We start from the raw sequence: 22,963 nt of genomic DNA, 5'->3' as shown, positions 1-22,963 counted from the left end.
GAGAAAACATAAGAACTGATTCAGGGTGAAGTAAGCAGAACTAGGGAGACAAAATTCACAGTGACTACATTAATGTTAATGGAAAATTGAAAGAAGCTAAGTGATGCAGTGGATAGAGTATCATGTCTTTAATGAGAAAGACATGAGTCCAAATACTGCCTTAGGTGCTTACTAGATATGTGACCCTGGCAAGACACTTAACCATTACAGTTTCCTCAACTGTTAGAGAGAGAGAGAGAGAGAGACAGACAGACAGACAGAGAGAGAGAGAGAGACAGAGAGAGAGAGAGAGAGAGAGAGAGAGAGAGAGAGAGAGAGAGAGAGAGAGAGAGAGAGAGAGAGACAGAGAGAGAGAGAGAGAGAGGGAGGGAGGGAGGGAGAGAGAGAGAGAGACAGAGAGAGAGAGAGAGAGAGGGAGGGAGGGAGGGAGAGACAGAGAGAGACAGAGAGAGACAGAGAGAGACAGAGAGAGACAGAGAGAGAGAGAGACAGAGAGAGAGAATAATAGTATCTACTTACCTTAGTGGTTGTGAGGATCAAAAGCAAATTCTTTGTTAAGTGCTTATTAAAGTGTCTAACTTTATAAATACATGTTCCCTTTCCTTATTGAATGTTTGATCTTGGACAAACTGCTAAACCTATTCCAGTCTCAGTTTCTTCATCTGTAAAATTATAAGGGTTAGTTAGACTCAATGTCTTCTAAATATCCTTTCAGCTTTTAAGTTTGTGATCCTTTGCACATAACAATAAAATGATTGAAACTGAATTCAGTGAAATTTCAATGATCTATCAACCTCAAAGCATAAATGTAGAGGAGTCACACCTTTCCTTACAGAAATGGGGAACTATAGGTGTGGAATACTGCATAGGTCAGACTTTTTTGGTTAAAATTGGTGCATTTCCCTCTACTTCTTTGTTAAAATTGGATGGCTTTCTGGGAGGAGAAAGAATGGAGTACTTTGGGAAATGTGGGTGATATAAAGACAAAAAAGATCAATTTTTTAAAATATGAAAAGGCTTTTATTAATTGACACTTATCAATGTAAAATCTAGTCATCAAAAAAAAAAAAAAAAAAAAAAAAGCTCAAGGCATAAAGCAATAAGCTCATGAAAAACAAAAGAACCAAGAAAAATCTGAGCAAATGGGAAAGCTCTTAGAAGAAAAAGAGAAAGAGAGAGCATGATGGATTTGATCAAAATAGTTGAAATTACACAAATCAACTCAGTCAGTTATCACCCTCTTTCAGCCTTGGGGTGAAATAGTTCTGAAAAATGCCCCCCCAAAAGGAGGAAGAACATAGAGAAAAATTGGGACTACATTCTTCTGAAACCTAGCCCAGAACAGGAATAAATGGAGACCCAGAGCCATGAGCTACAGTAGCCAAAAAAAAAAAAAAAAAAAAAAAAAATCAATGAGACTGGATTAAAAGGCCAAATGAAATGAGCAGTGAGAGAAAGAAAATGAACCTGAATGGCAGTTTCCCAGAATATCATGTCTCAGATCACCATAAAAAGAAAATAAAATTGGGTTACAGCAGTAGGAACCAGGTTTGTTGTTATTGTTCAATCATTTTAGTTGTGTCCAAGTCTTTGTGAGTCCTTTTGAAGTTGTCTTGGCAAAAATTATGGAGTGGTTTGTCATTTCCTTCTGCAATTCATTTTACAGATGAGAAAACTGAGACACACAGTTAATTGATTTGCTTAGCATCATACAGCTAGAAAGTATCTGAGACTGAATTTGAACTAAGAAGATAAGGCTTCCTGATTCCAAATCCAGTACTTGTACACTGCAGCACTGCCTAGCTTCCCAAATACCAGGTAGAAGCAGTTAATAGAGGACTTTGATCCTAAAGCTCCAACACCAACTCCATCTCCTCCACTAGTAGTTTTGTTGAGATTGAAAAGGGAGACCCCCAAAAGTTTGGGGTCATAGACAGGTGTTGCGAGGTGTCTCAAAAGAATTTGCAGACTTGAACCCGTTTCCATTCAAAGGGCAAAGTTTTTTGTAACACCATTACAAAGCAGGCTGAATTTCCAAAAGAAATTAGAAGAGAAACAGAAGCAGGAAGATACATTTATCCAGCTTTCTATCACTGACATGCTAATTCTATGGCCCATAGGAAGGATGGAGGAATGGTCTCCAGTATTTGGTTATCACTGACCAACAGACTCTCTATGTGACAGTCAGCAATGAACTGAGGAGTAGTCCTGGAATCAGACAGATTGTCAGAACAATAGCATTCCTAAGTTGGGGAAGAAGTACAAAGCCAGAGGACTTTGGAATCAGATATTTTGCCAGAACAGAAGCCCCCTAAGATCAGGGGACCCCAAAACCACCACTGTATTTCCCTTAGATAGGGATTCCACCCCTTAGTAGAAAACCTTGCTGAGTTGTAGTGACTAAAAAATTGGTTGATGAGCCTTCTCACACTTCCTTCTGGGCTAGTCTCTGGACAGTAAAAATCCACATTCTGACGCCATGCACTATTCAGAGCTTTTCATGTTGGTGGGACCTATTGATGTGGTGCTAGTGAGAATTGACATGGGGAATCCACTCTGGTTGGCACAGGTCCAATGCAAAAGAATTCTCAAAGCCGAAAAGTCTATATGGCAAAAGAGAAGTTTATTGGCACCGAGAGGCCAGCTTTGCTAGGAAGACAGACTTCTCAGTGGGTAAAGTCCTGTCAGGGAAAATGGCAAAGGTTAACACGGAGAAGATAATATTTTCAAAGTGACAGGAGTCCTTGCAGGCATCCTTGCCAAGAAGAGAGTTCCCTTGGCAAAGCTAATTCCTGTTTCAAACTTCTGCAGAAACTTGGAGTTCAGAATTGTCTTTTGTTAGCAGTCTGAGGTTTGGGCTTCCTTTGAATGAGATTCCTTCAATGTTGTCAATGCCCCCAGGCCTAGGTTTCTAGTTGAAAAGAGACTATCTTGGAGTTTTGAGCCATTCAGGCTCAGATCTCCAAATGAATAAAATCACTTTACTGGAGTTTGATCTACTGGGAGTAGTCCCAGCTAATCTTCAACTCAATAGAGGGTATGACCACATCTCTGGCCAGATCTCCAACTGAATGAGATCACTAACTGCCCTGAAGGAGAGCTTCACAGTTCACTACCAGAGCTTGTCTTCCTTGGCACAGCCTCTAAGATCACCATGACATTTCTCCTCGTACTTGTTTATGACTATTATCTCTAGGACATAGATAACTTTTGTACAGATGCCATGAAGATCTGAGAAGTAGATATATCACTGTATGATGAGCAACAGTTTTCCTTAGAGAGTGTTGCTGTTAAAGTTACTTTGTTTCAGGGGCTGTTAGGTGGCTCTGTGATAGAGCACCAGCCCAAAAATCAGGAGGACCCGAGTTCAAATCTGTCCTCAGATATTTAATACTTCCTAGCTGGGTGACCCTGGCAATTGCCTCAGCAAAAGAAAAATTACTATGTTTTTATTTGTTATTTTACTACAGACATTCATTTTATGTGTACATACATATTTCTATATTCTTTTTTATTCCCATTTAATAATTGCCATTGTTTTATAATATCCAATTTAAAATTACTCAGATCCTTAAGTTCCTTTGTTTATTATATTATATCTGTCTAGTTTTGAAAGGAGCACACTGAGGTCCCCATATATTCTAATTTTGCTGCTATTTCTTCCCGTAATTCAATTAAATTTTCCTTTAAATTCTTAGTGGCAGCTAGGCAGTCTAGTGGAGGGAACATCAGCCTGGAGTTAAAAAGACCTGAGTTAAACTTGAATTTTACCTTAGGTTGTGTGACCCTGGGCAAGCCACTTAACCCTGTTTGCCTCAGTTCCCTGTAAATTATAAAATTGAACTGGAGAAAGAAATGGCAAGCCACTCCAGTATTTTTGCCAAGAAAATCCCAAAGGAGATATGAAGAATTGGGCACAACTGAAATGAATGAACAACATTATTATTAGATTCCAATCCATTTGGTATATATACATATTTCATATGTACATATATATAAAGTTTTGATGTTATTTCATTATCTGTGATGACTTTCAGCATCATCTTACTTCTGTCTTTTAACTATGATTATTTTTGTTATTATCTTGACTGTGAAACCATGAATATTATCTTTGCTTTTTAAAATTCATCTGAAGTATAAGTTTTGTGCTAGTCCCGTCCGTATTTGAACTTGGGAATCTTCTTATAAAAAGCATATTATTGAATTCTGCTTTCTAATGCATTCTGCTACCTTCCTCTGTCTCTCATGAGTGAGTTCATTCCATTCATATCCACTGTAATGATGGTTACTTTTATATTTCCTTCTATGATATTTTTTTTATAATTTTTCCTCCTCTTTGTTCCCATATTCACAAAAAAGGTGATACAAGAAAAGATCATCAATTGAAATAATATGAATCCACTTCTCTGTCCTTACACTTTTAACTTGATACAGATTTTGATCATTAATTTTTATGCTTTCTTTTTTATTTCCTCTTTATTGTTCATTATTCAAAATGAAAGTTTGTTTTGCTTGAGACTGTTCTTCCTTTGATGCTACCCTCTTTAAACACCCTCTCATTTTTCTTTAGCCCGACCTATTTCTAAATTTAACAGATTTTTGTATATCTAACTTGGTATTTTTTTCACTGATTTGGAAGCTCCAGATTTGGGCTGTGATATTTCTGGATATTTTCTTCTTGAGATTACTTTCAGGAAGTGATCAGTAGATTTTTTCTGCTTTCATTTTATTCTCTAGTTGTAATAAATCTAGACAATATTCTTTAATGATTTCTCAAAATATATCTAGGTATTTTGTTTGATTGTAATTTGGGGGAAATCCGGTGATTCTTAAATTATTTCTCCTTGATATGATTTCTAGATTAGTTGTTGTTAATAGTCGACATTTTACCTTTTGATTTTTCTTTCCTAATATTTTTTGTTATCTTTAAGAATCTTTGAATCCTGGTTTGTTCATTCTGGTTTTTAATGACTTCACTACTTAGGTAAAGTGTTAGGATTACTAGGTAGAGAAGATTAGAGAAGAGAAGAGAAGAGATTAGAGGAGAGAAGAGAAGAAAGAGAAGAGAAGAGAAGATTAGAGAAGAGAAGAGATGAGAGAAGAGAAGAGAAGAGAAGAGAAGAGAAGAGAAGAGAAGAGAAGATTGAGAAGAGAAGATTAGAGAAGAGAAGAGAAGAGAAGAGAAGAGAGAAGAGGGGAGGGAGGAGAGAAAAGAGCACGAGCAGGGAATTCTCCAGCACTTCCACTCTTCCTGGAGTGCTGTCCTCTTTTATCCTCCCAGAGAATGGGCGTGAGATAATGCAAGGGCTTCTGGGAAGAACCACTTCAGCCAATGAGCTTGCTCCTTCTATCAAATCAACCTGAGTTCTCACCTTGTAATTGTCCAGACAACCTGAATTCTCACCTTGTCACTGTCCAGACAACCTGAGTTCTCACCTAGTAATCCTAACAGTAAGGTTTTCTGACTTTTTTTTCCTCCTTCCTTTTTGCCCCTTAGGAATGCTAATTTCACTTATAAATTAATTTTTCATCTCTTCCAACCATTCTTAATGTTCTTGTGGCCAAGCTTTTATTTTCTGAGGCTCTTTTCTTTTGGCTTTCCCTTATGAAATTTTCTTAATCCACAGGGTTTCTTGAATATATATAAACCTGTGTTGAATTAGGCTACAAGGAGAAAGAGCCAGGAGCCAGGATGCTGGCAGAGAGCAGGACCAGGTTTGAGGGATGTCTGCTTGCTATTCCAGTCCTGTCTTTTTTTATATTTCCAACAGAAGCTCTGATTTCAGGTCTTTTGCTGGGTCCCTGGTGTCAGTTGCTCCAGAGTTTTGCTTTCTCCCAGGCTCTGGGCACTTTGTTGACTTTATTTCCTGCTGTGACTGGGATATGTTGGCCCTTTTTTATGCCATCTCTGTCTCCTTCTTGCATAAAACTGGGCTTCGGGCCTCCTAGAAGGCCACACCAGAGGGGCTTTCTGGTCCTGTCTCCCTGGGCAGTGAGGTTTGGCTTTCTCTTGCTGCTTTTGTCCCCAGGGCCCAGCTCCAGTGGGTATTGGCTAATTCCACTGCTCTGTCTCTGCTCAGAACTCCGCAGGCTTCTGGCAACTATCCGGCAGAGAAAACTCTGCTATTCTCTCTTGTGTGGTTTTATTTATCATTATTCCTTCTGGTGTATTTTTAGAATTTTACTGGATTTCTGTGGGAGAACTATGTTCTCTTAGGATCTTTCACGTCACCACCTTAACAGGAAGACCTTTACTTCAGGGTGATGGCCAAGCAGCGGAGAAAGTTTTTGGTGGAGAAATTATTGTTTGTTGTTCAGTCATCTATCATCTGACTCTTTGTGACACAATTTGGGGTTTTCTTGGCAAAGACACTCCGCAAAAGTATAGAAGGGACATGATCTGCTTTATCTGAAGGAGATCCTCATTGATGAAATTGTAGATCCTTTGTATCTTGTTTTGAGACAAGACTCCCTTCATTTATAATTTTATTTTTATATTTCCTATGAATAAACTTGTGAGTTTTTCAGCTCCAGGCTTATGGAAGGAAGGCTGGCCCCAGAGCCTGGCTCCTTCCTTGGGCTGGGAATGGGGTAGAGTTGGGGAGGGCACCCAGGCTACTTCTACTCCTTGTTGCTCTATTCCTCAAACCCTCCGGCCCCTCGCCCGTATGACCCCTGACATCTCTGTCTTCAGTTCATTTGTCTGACCTTTCTGACCTCTTGACCCTTGACATTTTTGTCCATCCACTTCCCTGCTCTTCCTTTCTTCTGACTCCTGACCCTCTCCCATGTTTTCTCTAGCATCTACCATGGCATTTTGCACCCAGCTGATGTTGCTGCTTTGGAAGAATTTCACATATCGAAGGAGAAAGCCGGTAATGGGGGGCAGGGAGGAGAGAAAGGGCCCAGGCTAAAGCGAGGCTTTCTGGATCCGTGGAGCCATGATCTTGGAGGGGGCTTGGAGGGGGTTCCTGGTAATCCCCTCATTCGCTCCCTGCCTCCTGCTCCCCCAGGTACAGCTGGTCATCGAGCTGCTGTGGCCCCTGTTCCTGTTTTAATTCTGGTTGCCGTCCGTCAGTTCCACCCACCCTTCGAGCACCATGAATGTGAGTTGGCTTCCAGGACCTTGCCCTCTGCCTTCCTCCACTTCTCCAGGAAGCCCTCCTTGATTTCCCCTCCTCTGAACCCAAGCGTGCTCTGTCTCTCCAGTTCTTACCCCTGTCCCCACACAACTCCATCATCTCCTTGTCTTCCATCCCACAGACCCCAAGCTCCCGTCCACTTTTTTGCTTCACATCCCTTACACCCTTTCCTCCCAACCCCCTGCCTTCCTGTGTATTTGAGTGGGCAGTGCCCTCAGGGTCCCAGGGCTCACTGGGAATGGGGAGCTGTGGGTGGAAGAGAGCAGCTGGGTCCTAATGCATCCACTGTCCACAGGCCACTTCCCTAATAAGCCGCTGCCTTCCGCGGGCATGCTGCCCTGGTTACAGGGCATCTTCTGCAACATGAATAACCCCTGCTACCAGTACCCCACGCCGGGGGAGACCCCTGGCATCCTGAACAACTTCAATGAATCCCTGTGAGTGAACAGAACTGAGGCGGGAGGAAGGGGAAAGGGCGAGGGCAGGGGGCTCCTGGGCTCTGCCCACACTCTCTGGGGTCTTGCTCCCTTCATCCCCAGTGTTCCTGTGTTTGAATGATGGGTCTGCAGGGACTTTGAGGACCTGGCCAGGTCTGAAATTTTGTGTCCTAAGCATCTCTCCAGTGTCAGGGTCCTGGGTCTAGAGTCTAGGTTCTAAGGCTAGGTTCTGGATGTGGCAAGTTACATTTATTGGTCAAGGAACGTGCATGTGTTAAGGGCCTACTATGTGCTAGGCCCTGGGGATCCAAATACAAAAGCCACGGAGGGACATTTACAAGTCAACATAAAAACCTTATTAAGTAAGAGCGAGGTCATTGGCAGGAGGACACTGAGGGTCCAGAAAATGGGGAGACAAGGAAAGGCCCCATGGAGGTGGGGCTTGGACCGAGCTGTGAGGTAAGCCAGGAGTTTTAGGGGCAGAGCACAGCGATGACATGTCGTGCACTAGTTAGCCAGCCCAGCGTGCTTCAGACATACAAATACAAGAGGAAGAATGATGGGCCTTCAGCGCCAAACAGAGAAGCTTGGGTTGTCTTTCAGAGCTAGTAGGGAGCCACCCGAGGTTTTTGAGCTAGGGAGTGACGTGGTTAGTCTGCTTTAGGAACATCAAGTCACCAGCTGATGGCCTAGGACTGCTTGGGGGAGGAAAGCTAGTGGGAAGCTGTTGCAGTCGTCTAAATCAGAGGGGAGAAGGGGATTCATACTGGGGGAGAGGGGTATCAGAAAAGGCCAAGGTAGGAAACTGCAGGGCTGGGGGGGGAAGACTTAAAAAATGCTTGGGCCTGGGGGATGAAGGCAGAGAGAGGTCAGGATAAGCTAGGGCGGCCATTCTCTTTCTGAGTGCCCTCATACCTACTTTCCAGGGTCTCCAGGGTCCTGGCTGATGCCCAGCTGGTGCTGAGCAGCCCCAATACACGTAGAACCCTTAGAAGCTTCAGGAAACTGCTGCCTTCCCTACAACCGCTCCAGGGGTCTGGTGAGGGGAAAAGGTGGTGGGGAAGCGATTGAGGGAGGGGAGGAGGGTGGAAGTACCAGAGAGTGGGTGGGCATGGGGCTCTCAGATCAAGGGTAGTATTCAAGAGTGCTGAGCCTGGAGCCTGGAAGCCCCAAGTTCAAATCCAATCTTAGATTCTGATACATGTAAATAAAAAATTTTAACATATATTTTTTTTAAGTTTTAAGTTCCCCCACTGTCTTACATGAACCCCAAATTATCTGGAAACAAAGAATTATCTAGAAGGAAAATGGCTCACTCTATAAATGGGTTACCATTGGACAAAACTGAGAGAATTTGTGAGCAGTGAATTACCTAAAGTACCTAAAAAAAAATCTAAAAACTCCGATTCCCTCAGTTCTTTCTCCAGAGGCAGATACTATTTTTTCATTATGAGTTCCTTGCAATTGTCTTAGATCTTTGTATTGTTGGGAAGAACTAAATCATTTATAGCTGACCATCATCCAATCTTGCTGTACCTGTGTACAATGTTCTCCTGGTTCTGATCATATTCTGATTATATTCATGTAAGTCTTCCCAGATTTTTCTGAAAGCATCCTTGAACAGGCTATGTAACCTCAATTTGCCTCAGTTTCCTCAAATGTAAAACATGGAGAATAATATTACTTAACTCTCGCAGGGTTGGTGTGAGGTTCAAATAAAGATAATAGTTGTAAACCATCTAGCACAGTGCCTAGCATGTAGTAGGTAATATATAAATGTTTATCCCTTCCTCTCCCCTTTTCCGTTGTTAGAAAGAATTTGAGTTCTTGGGAGACAGTGGCTGACTTTTTTTGGTCTTTCCCAATGACACAATTTAGTGCAGTGGAAGGAAGGAATTTGGAGTTCAGAGACAAGCATTCAAATTCCAGCTCCACCACTTTTTTGCTTTCAGCAAGGTTATTAGCCTTCTCTTTAGAACTCAGTTTCTCCTTCTATGAAAGGGGTAACTATTCCTGCCCTGCTTTCCTCACAAAAATGGATAGGATAAAATGAAAGAATGGATTTGGAAAATGCTTTCTGAAACTGTAAAGCAGGGGTTCTCAAACTACAGCCCGTGGGCCAGATGTACCGCTGAGGACGTTTATGCGGCCCCCCGGGTTATGGCAAATGGGCTGAGGGCAGAGACAGAGCGTGAGCTTTTGCTTTTACTCTAGTCCGGCCCTCCCACAGTCTGAGGGACAGGGAACTGGCCCCGTTTAAAAAGTTTGAGGATCACTGCTGTAAAGTATTTTATAAACTGTAAAGTGCCCCACAAACTCTTAAATGTGCTTACTCTCTCTCTCTTTCCCCAAATATATTATATATTAAAATGAATATACAATATTTTATATTATATAATATATTATAATATTTAATAAATATAATATATATTTATATATACACACATGTTCATATCTTTATATATATACATGCTATATATTATTACGTTATGCTATGTATCATACATTATATGTGACATAATATAACTTATTTGTTGTTTATATATTGTTATATATAAAAACAACATGTCCATACCCATACCTGTCTGTCTGTAAGACCTGTGGTTGGGACCCTCTCCTCCCCAGCCCTGCCACTCCGAAGCTATCTGCTTCCAGGAGAGACCTTCTCGAAGTTCCTGCAGGAGAACACATCCCTGCCTCCGTCTCTGGCTGAGGAGCTCCTGGACACCCAGCTCAGTTTGCAAGGGGTAGGGAAGGCCAGGGGCCCAAAGACTGGGCTGGAATGGCGCTGGGGATGGGGAGGGACAAGGATGGGGGCATGTAAAGGGCCAGAGGCTCGGCGGGCAGTGTGGCAGTGGATTTGTGAAGACACGTCTGAACTGCCGAGCGTCGTGAGCCGGAGCAATTGAAGCGTAAGAACAGACAGCCTCGAAGGGTCTGGGGCTCTGATCACCCAGTCGCCCACGATTCCAGAGGACTGATGGAGAAACATTCTCCTGGCCACCCCCATAGAGAAGCGAAGGACTCAGAATGAGACTTGTTTGCTGTGGAAACCTGTTTTGCCCGACAATACGTGTTTATAAATGATAGGAGTAGTTTTTTGCTTTTGTTTTTGTTTTTTTTCTTCTTTTTGATAGGGATGAGGGGGAGAAGAGAGAGGCAGAATTTCGTTATTTGCAAATAAAACTTAAGAGAAAGTCAGAGACAGGGCCTGGTGAATAGAGTCCTGGGTTTGCATTTAAATCCTGTCCATGTTCAGTTGTGTTTGGAGAAGTCACTTAACCCGTCTCTTCCCCAGATGCCCCCGGCCTTGCCTTTGCCGGACCTGGTCTGCAATGCCTCCTTACTGGGCACCTGGCTCAGCGCCTCTGATGCCCTGCAGGAAGGCCTCTGTGCCCTCCCTCCAGCAGAGCTCCGAGCCCTTGGGGCCAGCTTCCTGTCCCAGGCAGACCCGGAGCGGCTGCTTGCTGTGAGTCCGGGGGCCTCGGGGTGGAGGGGGTTAAGCTCGGGTCCATCTGGCTGGGGCTCTGGTCTTCAGAAGGGCTGTCCCTGGGAGGGGAGGATTGTGGGAGAAGCGAGAAGCCTGGATGTCTGACCTCCCTCTGGTCCTGGGACTGAAGGAAAAGGAAGCCCTTCCTTCAGCTTCCACATCCATCAGCCCTTCTATCTGTCCATCCCTTTGTCTGCCGTCCACTCTGTCTCCATCCTTCCATCTATCAGTCTCTCTCCCTTTGTCCACCTCTGCTTTTCCCTCCACATGTCTCTTTCTCAGTCTGTTTGTCCTTTTGTCTCGGAGTCCCTCTGTCTGTCCGTTTCCCCACGTTGATCCGTCCCGCCATTGTTCTGCCTCTCCTGTTCATTCCCCTTCCCTTCATAGGCATTGAGGGCCAATCACAGACAGCTGAGCCCTAAGGCTGTGAACACCTTCATGGAGGCATGGGAGGCTACCAGCAGGGAGGTAAGAGGCTCTCCCTGCCCCCCTCCCCGAAGGGTGAGGATGGCCGGCAGGGGACCAGATGCTGGGAGAACGGAGTGGGGAGGAGTGGGACACAGACGCCCCGGCAGGAGTGTACGTGAAGGCCTGGGAGAAGGCCAGTGCAGTGGGGATTGTGTCCTAGAAGGGAAGGTGAGGAAGACTTTCAAGTGTGTCCAAGAATCCAAAAGCTTTGGGGTTAGTAGATCAGAGTTCATATTATAGGCCTGCTTGATGTCCCTGAGCCTCAGTTTCCCCATCTGTAACATGAGAAGGATGAGATAAAGTCTAAATCCAAGCCTAAACCTAATGACTTCTAGGACAGGAAGTTCATGGGAGACCTTGAACCCCAGGGTAAAAGTTAGGGGATCATCCCTTGGGGTCCCCAGCCCTGTGCCCTCCCATACCTCTATGGGGCCTGCTGGCCCTCTACCTTTCCAGCTTTCCACCCTGCCTGGCTTAGCAGAGCTGCGGGCAGAGCTGCGGAGGGCCCCAGATCCAGGGGGCCCCCTGGAAGAAGTGTCTCGAGTCCTGTGTGGAAAATCTAGGGATCCAGGAGCTGAAATCCCCTTCCTCAACTGGTATGAAGACAATGACCTAAAGATGGTGTTGGGCCAGGGCCGGGGAAGACCGTCCTCTCCCCTGGACAACAGCTCTAGTGAGTTACATTTTCATCCCTTCCCTGCCCACCCCCGGCCCTCACCCAGCCCACCCCCGGCCCCCTTCAGGGTCAGCAAGGCAGTGCCGCTCACTGGGAGGAAGCACGGCCTTGGAGTTAGGAGGGCAGGCCGGAATCCTCGGGCAATCACTTTACTCTGGACCTGTTTTTTTTCTTCTATAAAATGGCAATAATAATTCCTGCCGGGAACTCCTCTCAGAAAGTAACCTCTCCCCCCTCCCCCCGAAAGAGCCTCAGACCAGGAATCAGGAGTGCTCGCTCCGACCTTCACTTGCTTTGTGACGCCCAGTTTTTCCCTTCTCCGAGCCTCAGTCTCCCCATCTGTAAAATAAAAGTTTAGGGACAGTAATACTGGATCTGCAGGCAGGCAGCCCAGGTTCAAATCTGACTGGGCTAATTATTATCTCCGATCCTCAGCTCAGATGGAATAGTCAGGGACTCTGTTTCCCCATCTATCAAAGTCCCTTCCAACTGTCAGTCCAGGATTCTGTGACTCTCAATTGGAGGTTGTCTGGGGCTTCCTCTCCTTCTTCCCTTTCCAATCCCTAGGTTCCTTCTGCCAGACACTAATTGAGTCCATGGAGGCACATCCTATATCTCGGCTTCTGTGGTGGAGACTAAAGCCCCTTGTTCTTGGCAAGGTCCTGTATACTCCTGACACGCCATTCACCCAGAGAGTCATGGCCAAGGTGAGGGGGTTCCATCTTTCCTAGAGCCTGAGTTCTGCCTCTGGCTCAGTCTCTCCCCTTCTGTCATGTAACTCCTGGGCGCCTCTGGGCCTCTCCCTCTGTGATCTGGGTCCGATTCTGGATCCTGGGAGGGGACAGTCCTAGAGAGGAGGGGGCTGTGAGGAGCACGAGGGTCCTAACAAAGCCCAGGCTTAATCAGAAGCAGCCTGGGATAAGAGTCAGGGGACTCCTGAGTTCTAACCATCTGTCACTCAGTTAGTGGGTGATCAACGGACTTCTCTGACCCTTCATTGCTTTTTTTTTTTTTTAAGATGTGGGATCTGGACAAGATAGTCTGTTTTATGATCTAAATCCCAGGTTCTAACGGCTGGGCTCTAAGGGCCCTCCCAGCCCTAACCTCCTGGTTCTAAGGGCCCTCCCAGCTCTGACACCCCGGGTTCTAAGGGCCCTCCCAGCTCTGACCTCCCGGGTTCTAAGGGCCCTCTCAGCTCTGACCTCCCGGGTTCTAAGGGCCCTCCCAGCTCTGACCTCCCGGGTTCTAAGGGCCCTCCCAGCTCTGACCTCCCGGGTTCTAAGGGCCCTCTCAGCTCTGACCTCCCGGGTTCTAAGGGCCCTCCCAGCTCTGACCTCCTGGTTCTAAGGGCCCTCCCAGCTCTGACCTTGTGGGTTCTAAGGGCCCTCCCAGCTCTGACACCCCGGGTTCTAAGGGCCCTCCCAGCTCTGACCTCCTGGGTTCTAAGGGCCCTCCCAGCCCTGACCTTGTGGGTTCTAAGGGCCCACCCAGTTCTGACCTCCTGGGTTCTAAGGGCCCTCCCAGCCCTAACCTCCTGGTTCTAAGGGCCCTCCCAGCTCTGACCTCCTGGGTTCTAAGGCCCTCCCAGCCCTGACCTCCTGGGTTCTAAGGGCCCTCCCAGCCCTAACCTCCTGGTTCTAAGGGCCCTCCCAGCTCTGACCTCCTGGGTTCTAAGGGCCCTCCCAGCCCTAACCTCCTGGTTCTAAGGGCCCTCCCAGTTCTGACCTCCTGGGTTCTAAGGGCCCTCCCAGTTCTGACCTCCTGGGTTCTAAGGCCCTCCCAGCCCTGACCTCCTGGGTTCTAAGGGCCCTCCCAGCCCTAACCTCCTGGTTCTAAGGGCCCTCCCAGCTCTGACCTCCTGGGTTCTAAGGGCCCTCCCAGCCCTAACCTCCTGGTTCTAAGGGCCCTCCCGGCTCTGACCTCCTGGGTTCTAAGGGCCCTCCCAGCACTGACATCCTGGGTTCTAAGGGCCCTCCAGCCCTAACCTCCTGGTTCTAAGGGCCCTCCCAGCTCTGACATCCTTTGTTCTAAGGGCCCTCCCAGCTCTGACACCCCGGGTTCTAAGGGCCCTCCCAGCTCTGACCTCCCGGGTTCTAAGGGCCCTCCCAGCTCTGACCTCCTGGTTCTAAGGGCCCTCCCAGCTCTGACCTCGCGGGTTCTAAGGGCCCTCTCAGCTCTGACCTCCTGGTTCTAAGGGCCCTCCCAGCTCTGACCTCCTGGGTTCTAAGGGCCCTCCCAGCTCTGACCTCCTGGGTTCTAAGGGCCCTCCCAGCTCTGACCTCCTGGGTTCTAAGGGCCCTCCCAGCTCTGATCTCCTGGGTTCTAAGGGCCCTCCCAGCTCTGACCTCCTGGTTCTAAAGGCCCTCCCAGCTCTGACCTCCTGGTTCTAAAGGCTCTCCCAGCTCTGACCTCCCGGGTTCTAAGGGCCCTCCCAACTCTGATCTCCTGGGTTCTAAGGGCCCTCCCAGCCCTGACCTCCTGGTTCTAAGGGCCCTCCCAGCTCTGACCTCCTGGGTTCTAAGGGCCCTCCCAGCTCTGACATCCCGGGTTCTAAGGGCCCTCTCAGCTCTGACCTCCCGGGTTCTAAGGCTCTCCCATTTCTGACCTCCCGTGTTCTAAGGGCCCTCCCAGCTCTGACCTCCCGGGTTCTAAGGGCCCTCCCAGCTCTGACCTCCCAGGTTCTAAGGGCCCTCTCAGCTCTGACCTCCCGGGTTCTAAGGCTCTCCCATCTCTGACCTCCCGGGTTCTAAGGGCCCTCCCAGCTCTGGCCTCCTGGGTTCTAAGGCTCTCCCAGCTCTGACCTCCCGGGTTCTAAGGGCCCTCCCAGCTCTGACCTCCCGGGTTCTAAGGGCCCTCCCAGCTCTGACCTCCTGGGTTCTAAGGGCCCTCCCAGCTCTGACCTCCTGGGTTCTAAGGGCCCTCCCAGCCCTAACCTCCTGGTTCTAAGGGCCCTCCCAGTTCTGACCTCCTGGGTTCCAAGGGCCCTCCCAGTTCTGACCTCCTGGGTTCTAAGGCCCTCCCAGCCCTGACCTCCTGGGTTCTAAGGGCCCTCCCAGCCCTAACCTCCTGGTTCTAAGGGCCCTCCCGGCTCTGACCTCCTGGGTTCTAAGGGCCCTCCCAGCGCTGACATCCTGGGTTCTAAGGGCCCTCCAGCCCTAACCTCCTGGTTCTAAGGGCCCTCCCAGCTCTGACATCCTTTGTTCTAAGGGCCCTCCCAGCTCTGACACCCCGGGTTCTAAGGGCCCTCCCAGCTCTGACCTCCCGGGTTCTAAGGGCCCTCTCAGCTCTGACCTCCTGGTTCTAAGGGCCCTCCCAGCTCTGACCTCCCGGGTTCTAAGGGCCCTCTCAGCTCTGACCTCCTGGTTCTAACGGCCCTCCCAGCTCTGACCTCCTGGGTTCTAAGGGCCCTCCCAGCTCTGACCTCCTGGGTTCTAAGGGCCCTCCCAGCTCTGACCTCCTGGGTTCTAAGGGCCCTCCCAGCTCTGACCTCCTGGGTTCTAAGGGCCCTCCCAGCTCTGACCTCCCAGGTTCTAAGGGCCCTCTCAGCTCTTACCTCCCGGGTTCTAAGGCTCTCCCATCTCTGACCTCCCGTGTTCTAAGGGCCCTCCCAGCTCTGACCTCCCGGGTTCTAAGGGCCCTCCCAGCTCTGACCTCCCAGGTTCTAAGGGCCCTCTCAGCTCTGACCTCCCGGGTTCTAAGGCTCTCCCATCTCTGACCTCCCGGGTTCTAAGGGCCCTCCCAGCTCTGGCCTCCTGGGTTCTAAGGGCCCTCCCAGCTCTGACCTCCTGGGTTCTAAGGCTCTCCCAGCTCTGACCTCCCGGGTTCTAAGGGCCCTCCCAGCTCTGACCTCCCGGGTTCTAAGGGCCCTCCCAGCTCTGACCTCCTGGGTTCTAAGGGCCCTCCCAGCTCTGACCTCCTGGGTTCTAAGGCTCTCCCAGCTCTGACCTCCCGGGTTCTAAGGGCCCTCCCAGCTCTGATCTCCCGGGTTCTAAGGGCCCTCCCAGCTCTGACCTCCCGGGTTCTAAGGCTCTCCCAGCTCTGACCTCCCGGGTTCTAAGGGCCCTCCCAGCTCTGACCTCCTGGTTCTAAGAACCTTCCCGGCTCTGACCTCCTGGGTTCTAAGGGCCCATAGCCCTGATATCCTGGATTCTGAGGGCCTCCCAGCCCTGGCACTGTGAATCTTTGCTCTTGTCTGCTACCCACTGGCTTTTCCTATATGTTCTGTAATTAGAGATTGATCCTCTGTGCCCCATCAGCCTCTGGGGAAGGCCAGATGAGAAAATGGGGATAAAGATTCATTTTCTTGAAGAGATGAGAGAACTATGAAGACCTGAGTCCTTCTGTCCCTTGGTTTCTTGTGATTTCCCTCTCCATCTCTCTCTTTCCTCTTCTCCCCTCTCTGTCGCTCTATCAGTTTTGTCTTTCTCTTACTTCTTCCTTTCCTTTCTCCTTTCTCCTCCTCCTTTCCTCTCTCCCCTTTCTCTTCCCTTTCCTCCCTCCTTCCCCCATTCACTTCTCTTTCTCTCTCCTCTTTCTCTTCCTTCTTCCTCTCTGACCTTATTTTTCTCTTTCATTCCCTCTCCTCCTTCCTTCCCTCCTCTTGCTCCCCCCCCTCACCTTGCGCAGCCCAGATTGAGGAGGGAAGGGCAGATGGGAAGGGGCCTAACCAAGCTGCTCTGTGTGTGTCTGTATCCAGGTAAACCAGACATTCCGTCAGCTGGCCCTGCTGAAGGAGTTCTATGGCCTCTGGATGGAGCTCGCACCCCAGATCTCCAGCTTCATGAACAACAGCTCCGAAGTGGAGCTCCTGAAGGTAGGAGCCGGCTGGCGGATCCCGGGAAGCTTGGGGGGCCAGGCTGGGATCAGCAAGATCTGGGAGGCAGTGGGGAGGGGGCTGGGTGTGCAGTTAGCGTACTGGGGAAGATACATACTCTGTCACTTCCTACCCATGTGACTGAGCAAATCAGCTCATCTCTCCTGGCCTCAGCCTAGGCAGCCTCCCAGGTCACGTCTAGCTCCAGCTCTAGAGTTTTGATTCCATTTATAGACATTTATTAAGTACCTTCTGCATAGTCAGCCTTGAGCACCCACCCAGTGGAAGAATAATGGGCTAGAAGTTAGGGAATCTGAGGTCTAAAAGGATTTTTTTTTTTTTTTAATCTTGGGCAAATTCCTTCCCCTCTCTGACTTTCTTCTGAAAGAACATAATGATTCAAGTCCGAATGCAAGACCTGGGCTTGGGACTTAGAATAATCTGGGGCAAGTCACCTTCTCACCCCAAGTCTTGAGTTTCCTCATATATAAAGTGATCTTCCAGCCCTGACATGTTCTAAGGGCCCTCCTAGCCCTGACCTCCCATGTTCTAAGGGCCCTCCCAGCTCTGACATCCTGGGTTCTAAGGGCTCTCCCAGCCCTGGCATCCTGGGTTCTAAGGACCCTTCCAGCTCTGACATCCTGGGTTCTAAGGGCCCTCCCAGCTCCGACCTCCTGGGTTCTAAGGGCTCTCCCAGCCCTGGCATCCTGGGTTCTAAGGACCCTTCCAGCTCTGACATCCTGGGTTCTAAGGACCCTCCCAGCTCTGACCTCCTGGGTTCTAAGGACCCTCCCAGCTCTGACCTCCCGGGTTCTAAGTACCCTCCCAGCTCTGACCTCCCCGGTTCTAAGGACCCTTCCAGCTCTGACCTCCTGGGTTCTAAGGACCCTCCCAGCTCTTACCTCCTGGGTTCTAAGGGCCCTCCCAGCTCTGACCTCCTAGGTTCTAAGGACCCTCCCAGCTCTGACATCCTGGGTTCTAAGGGCCCTCCCAGCCCTGACCTCCTGGGTTCTAAGGCCCTCCCGGCTCTGACCTCCTGAGTTCTAAGGCCCTCCCAGCTCTGACCTCCTGGGTTCTAAGGGCCCTCCCAGCCCTGACCTCCTGGGTTCTAAGGCCCTCCCGGCTCTGACCTCCTGGGTTCTAAGGACCCTCCCAGCTCTGACCTCCTGGGTTCTAAGGACCCTTCCAGCTCTGACACCCTGGGTTCTAAGGGCCCTCCCAGCTCTGACATCCCAGGTTCTAAGGGCCCTCCCAGCTCTGACCTCCTAGGTTCTAAGGACCCTCCCAGCTCTGACATCCTGGGTTCTAAGGGCCCTCCCAGCCCTGACCTCCTGGGTTCTAAGGCCCTCCCGGCTCTGACCTCCTGAGTTCTAAGGCCCTCCCAGCTCTGACCTCCTGGGTTCTAAGGGCCCTCCCAGCCCTGACCTCCTGGGTTCTAAGGCCCTCCCGGCTCTGACCTCCTGAGTTCTAAGGCCCTCCCAGCTCTGACCTCCTGGGTTCTAAGGGCCCTCCCAGCCCTGACCTCCTGGGTTCTAAGGCCCTCCCGGCTCTGACCTCCTGGGTTCTAAGGACCCTCCCAGCTCTGACCTCCTGGGTTCTAAGGACCCTTCCAGCTCTGACACCCTGGGTTCTAAGGGCCCTCCCAGCTCTGACATCCCAGGTTCTAAGGCCCTCCTGGCTCTGACCTCCTGGGTTCTAAGGACCCTTCCAGCTCTGACACCCTGGGTTCTGAGGGCCTTCCCAGCTCTGACATCCCGGGTTCTAAGGGCCCTCCCAGCCCTGACCTCCTGGGTTCTAAGGCCCTCCTGGCTCTGACCTCCTGAGTTCTAAGGCCCTCCCGGCTCTGACACTCTGAGTTCTGAGGGCCTTCCCAGCTCCAACATCCCAGGTTTTAAGGGCCTTCCTAGTTCTAATGTTGGAGAAAATAAATTTAGCTAAGGCTGGCTTTAGAAAGGAAGAAAAGGGATGAGGAGCATTCAAGGTGGACACAAGTAGAAAATGGGGTCAAGTCCTCAGCTAAGAGGTTTCCCCTTCCCCTTTTCCTCCAGAGGCTGCTCCAGATGCCCTCCTGGGAAGAGAGGCTGAGGCGCCCCAGGAACAGGACGTTGGCCCTCCGCAACTTCCTGGGCTTAGATGGGAGCGGCTACACTTGGAAAGAGGCCCATGAAGACATAACTCTGATGGTGGACAAAATGGGGAAGGTGCTGGAGGTGAGACGAGGACCCCTCTCAAGGCCAATGATTTTAAGTTCCCCAGCCCACCTCTCCCTGATTTCCAGCTCTGTTTATGTGTGCAGAGGCTGTAAGTGTGGCAGTGCATTGCTGTCATTGCTAACTGCCTCAGTTTCCCCAACCTTTAAGGCTATCATAAACATCAAATAAGATAATAGTTGTAAAGTGCTTTGAAAATCTTAAAGCATAATTATAATGATGGTGGCTGGCATTTAAACAGTGCCTACTCTGGGCCAGGGGCTTTAAAAATAATTTATTTGATTCTCATAACAGTCCTAGAAAGTAAATGTTATTATCATCCCCATTTTATAGATGGAGAAACTGAAGCAGAGACAAAGTGACTTAGTCAGGGACAATGTCTTAGGGCCAAATCTGACCTCTGATCTTCCTCCCTCCAGCCCCCTTTGCTGCTGGGAACCTAAATGCCAGTAGTGAGGATGAGGATGAGGATGATGAGTGTTCTTTCTTCCCTCATTAGAATATAAGCCCCTTGAGAGCTGGTGGGTCTTGTTTGCTCCCGTTTGTACTTTCAATGCCTGGCATGGTACCTGGCACAGAGCAGGTGCTTGGAATGTCTCTCTGTCTCAGTCTTCTCCGGGACCAAATCTGCCCCTTGGTCTCTTGGGGAGAAACATGTTCTTGTTGGGAGGGCCTGAGGAAGCAGGAGCCCTCTTACCATCCCCAGCAGCTGGAGCTTCTGTGCCAGAGGGTGCCCGGGTGAGAGCAGCAGACACAGGACCACCACGAGCACTTAGTCTGAATCTGCAACTCTGTGGGGTTGGGGACTTCCAGCGTGGAAATTCTCCTTCCCTCCTGTCGCTGGGAGTCCAGAGTCCCCGAGCGGTCGGCCTTCTCTCCTGTCTAGTGTGTTTCTCTGGACAAGCTGGAGCCGGTGATGACTGAGGACCTATTGATAGACCGGGCCATGGAGCTGATGGAGCAGCAGCGCTTCTGGGCTGGTGTTGTCTTCCTGGGGCTACAGGATGGGGGAGCTCCCAACCACATTCGCCTCAAGATCCGGATGGATATCGATGATGTCACCAAGACTAATAAGATCAAAGACAGGTTGGAGGTGGGGTTGGGAGGCTGGGGTGGTTCATCCTGGACTGTGGGGCCGCCTAGACCTAACCTTACCATGACCACTGTGGTCCCAGACCCATCTCACTGCTATTCTCTATTTTGAGGGCCCTCCCAACTCTGACCTCCTGGTTCTAAGGGCCCTCCCAGCCCTGACCTCCTGGTTCTAAGGGCCCTCCCAGCTCTGACCTTCTGGGTTCTAAGGGCCCTCCCAGCTCTGACCTCCTGGGTTCTAAGGGCCCTCCCAGCTCTGACCTTCTGGGTTCTAAGGGCCCTCCCAGCTCTGACCTCCTGGGTTCTAAGGGCCCTCCCAGCTCTGACCTCCTGGGTTCTAAGGGCCCTCCCAGCTCTGACATCCTGGGTTCTAAGGGCCCTCCCAGCTCTGACCTCCTGGGTTCTAAGGGCCCTCCCAGCTCTGACTTTCTGGGTTCTAAAGGCCCTCCCAGCTCTGACGTCCCGGGTTCTAAGGGCCCTCCCAGCCCTGACCTCCTGGGTTCTAAGGGCCCTCTCAGCTCTGACCTCCTGGGTTCTAAGGGCCCTCCCAGCTCTGACCTCCTGGTTCTAAGGGCCCTCCCAGCTCTGACCTCCTGGGTTCTAAGGGCCCTCCCAGCTCTGACCTCCTGGGTTCTAAGGGCCCTCCCAGCTCTGACTTTCTGGGTTCTAAGGGCCCTCCCGGCTCTGATACTATAGGATCTGATACTCTATGTTCCTTTCGATCTCTGCCATTGTGTTGGAGGAAGCTGCGGACTACTAGTTCATCTGGAGAGAGGCTGGGGATGGAAATCCTTGCTGTGTTCGCCCTTTCCAGGCGGCACAGGAGCCTGGTGTCCCGGCACCGGGGTCTGTGCTCAGCTAGCCTAGGGGGCTGTGCCACTTTCATGCCTGTTGTGTGCAGGTTCTGGGACCCAGGCCCGGCAGCAGATCCCTTCCTGGACATGCGCTATGTGTGGGGTGGCTTTGTCTACCTTCAGGACCTTCTGGAGGGGGCAGTTGTGCAGGTCCTGAATGTTTCTGCTCGCCCTGCCAGCATCTACCTGCAGCAGATGCCCTACCCCTGCTACGTGGATGACGTGTGAGTGGCCCCGCCCCCTCATCCCTGGAGCCTCTTGGGGCACCTTGACCATCCATACCCAGGCCCAGCTGGGCATCGGGGGTGCCTGAGCCCCTTTGGGCATCCCCACTCTGGGCATCTCTTCACCAGACCCTGCAAGAGGGAGCTGTCAGACCGAGGGCGCCGCCTTGAGGAGAAGGTCAGGGTGACGGCCTGGGCCCTTCCTCCTGCTCCTTCTCCCCCTCCCCATCAGGTTCCTTCGGGTGCTGAACCGGTCACTGCCCCTATTTATGACCCTTGCGTGGATCTATTCCGTGGCACTGACTGTGAAGGGCATCGTTCAAGAAAAGGAAGCTCGCCTTCGAGACACCATGCTGGCGATGGGTCTGAGCCGCAGCGTTCTCTGGACCAGCTGGTTTATCAGTAGCCTCTTGCCGTTCTTGATCAGCAGCAGCCTGCTTGTTCTTATCCTCAAGGTGAGATGGGCCTCCGTGTCCTCACATCTAGGGACCTCCCCCCCGCGCGGTCTCCCAAATCCAGCCCTGCTCCACTTAGTTCCCCACACCTAGAACCCCTCACTCCATCCCCACTTCTTCCCACTCAGGTCTCCCCTACATTCCCTGGCTCCCCCTCTCACAAGTAGAGATCTCGCCTATATATCTCATCTAGTCATGGATCCCCCAATGCTCCACCCTATCTCTCTTTCCATATCTGTGCTCTCCACCCCATTGCCCACCAGGGACTCCCACATGCTAACCCTCCATATTCTGGGCTCCTTTTCTACTGTCTGCACCCATGTTCTAAGGGCTCTCCCAGCCCTGACCTCCTGGGTTCTAAGGGCCCTCCCAGCCCTGACCTCCTGGGTTCTAAGGGCCCTCCCAGCTCTGACCTCCTGGGTTCTAAGGGCCCTCCCAGCCCTGACATCCCGGGTTCTAAGGGCCCTCCCAGCTCTGACCTCCCGGGTTCTAAGGGCCCTCCCAGCTCCGACCTCCTGGGTTCTAAGGGCCCTCCCAGCCCTGACCTCCTGGGTTCTAAGGGCCCTCCCAGCCCTGACCTCCTGGGTTCTAAGGGCCCTCCCAGCTCTGACCTCCTGGGTTCTAAGGGCCCTCCCAGCCCTGACCTCCTGGGTTCTAAGAGCCCTCCCAGCTCTGACATCCCGGGTTCTAAGGGCCCTCCCAGCCCTGCCCTCCTGGGTTCTAAGAGCCCTCCCAGCTCTGACATCCCGGGTTCTAAGGGCCCTCCCAGCCCTGCCCTCCTGGGTTCTAAGAGCCCTCCCAGCTCTGACCTCCCGGGTTCTAAGGGCCCTCCCAGCTCTGACCTCCCGGGTTCTAAGGGCCCTCCCAGCTCTGACCTCCTGGGTTCTAAAGCCCCTCCCAGCCCTGACCTCCTGGGTTCTAAGAGCCCTCCCAGCTCCGACTTCCCGGGTTCTAAGGGCCCTCCCAGCTCCGACTTCCCGGGTTCTAAGGGCCCTCCCAGCTCCGACTCCCTGGGTTCTAAGGGCCCTCCCAGCTCTGACTTCCTGGGTTCTAAGGGCCCTCCCAGCTCTGACTCCCTGGGTTCTAAGGGCCCTCCCAGCTC

At 50.6% G+C, this 22,963-nt stretch overlaps 1 protein-coding gene across 1 annotated transcript in view; it reads left to right on the top strand.

Annotated features, from left to right (window-relative positions):
- The window catches only part of ABCA7 (ATP binding cassette subfamily A member 7), a 56,523-nt gene that overhangs the window by 6,175 nt on the left and 27,385 nt on the right, over positions 1–22,963 (top strand). The window contains 15 exon segments of the mRNA XM_074305218.1: positions 6,802–6,875; positions 7,014–7,053; positions 7,056–7,106; positions 7,438–7,579; positions 8,506–8,618; positions 10,205–10,326; positions 10,878–11,048; positions 11,457–11,537; positions 11,994–12,210; positions 12,781–12,920; positions 16,910–17,026; positions 19,075–19,236; positions 20,123–20,322; positions 21,230–21,406; positions 21,639–21,861. Coding sequence (XP_074161319.1) covers positions 6,810–6,875; positions 7,014–7,053; positions 7,056–7,106; positions 7,438–7,579; positions 8,506–8,618; positions 10,205–10,326; positions 10,878–11,048; positions 11,457–11,537; positions 11,994–12,210; positions 12,781–12,920; positions 16,910–17,026; positions 19,075–19,236; positions 20,123–20,322; positions 21,230–21,406; positions 21,639–21,861 — 2,022 coding nt within the window. The 5' untranslated portion in view covers positions 6,802–6,809.

Source organism: Sminthopsis crassicaudata, chromosome 1, assembly GCF_048593235.1.
Source record: "Sminthopsis crassicaudata isolate SCR6 chromosome 1, ASM4859323v1, whole genome shotgun sequence".
NCBI lineage: Eukaryota > Metazoa > Chordata > Mammalia > Dasyuromorphia > Dasyuridae > Sminthopsis > Sminthopsis crassicaudata.
Note: the sequence above shows the minus strand (reverse complement) of the source record. Positions and strands in the feature narration are given on the sequence as shown.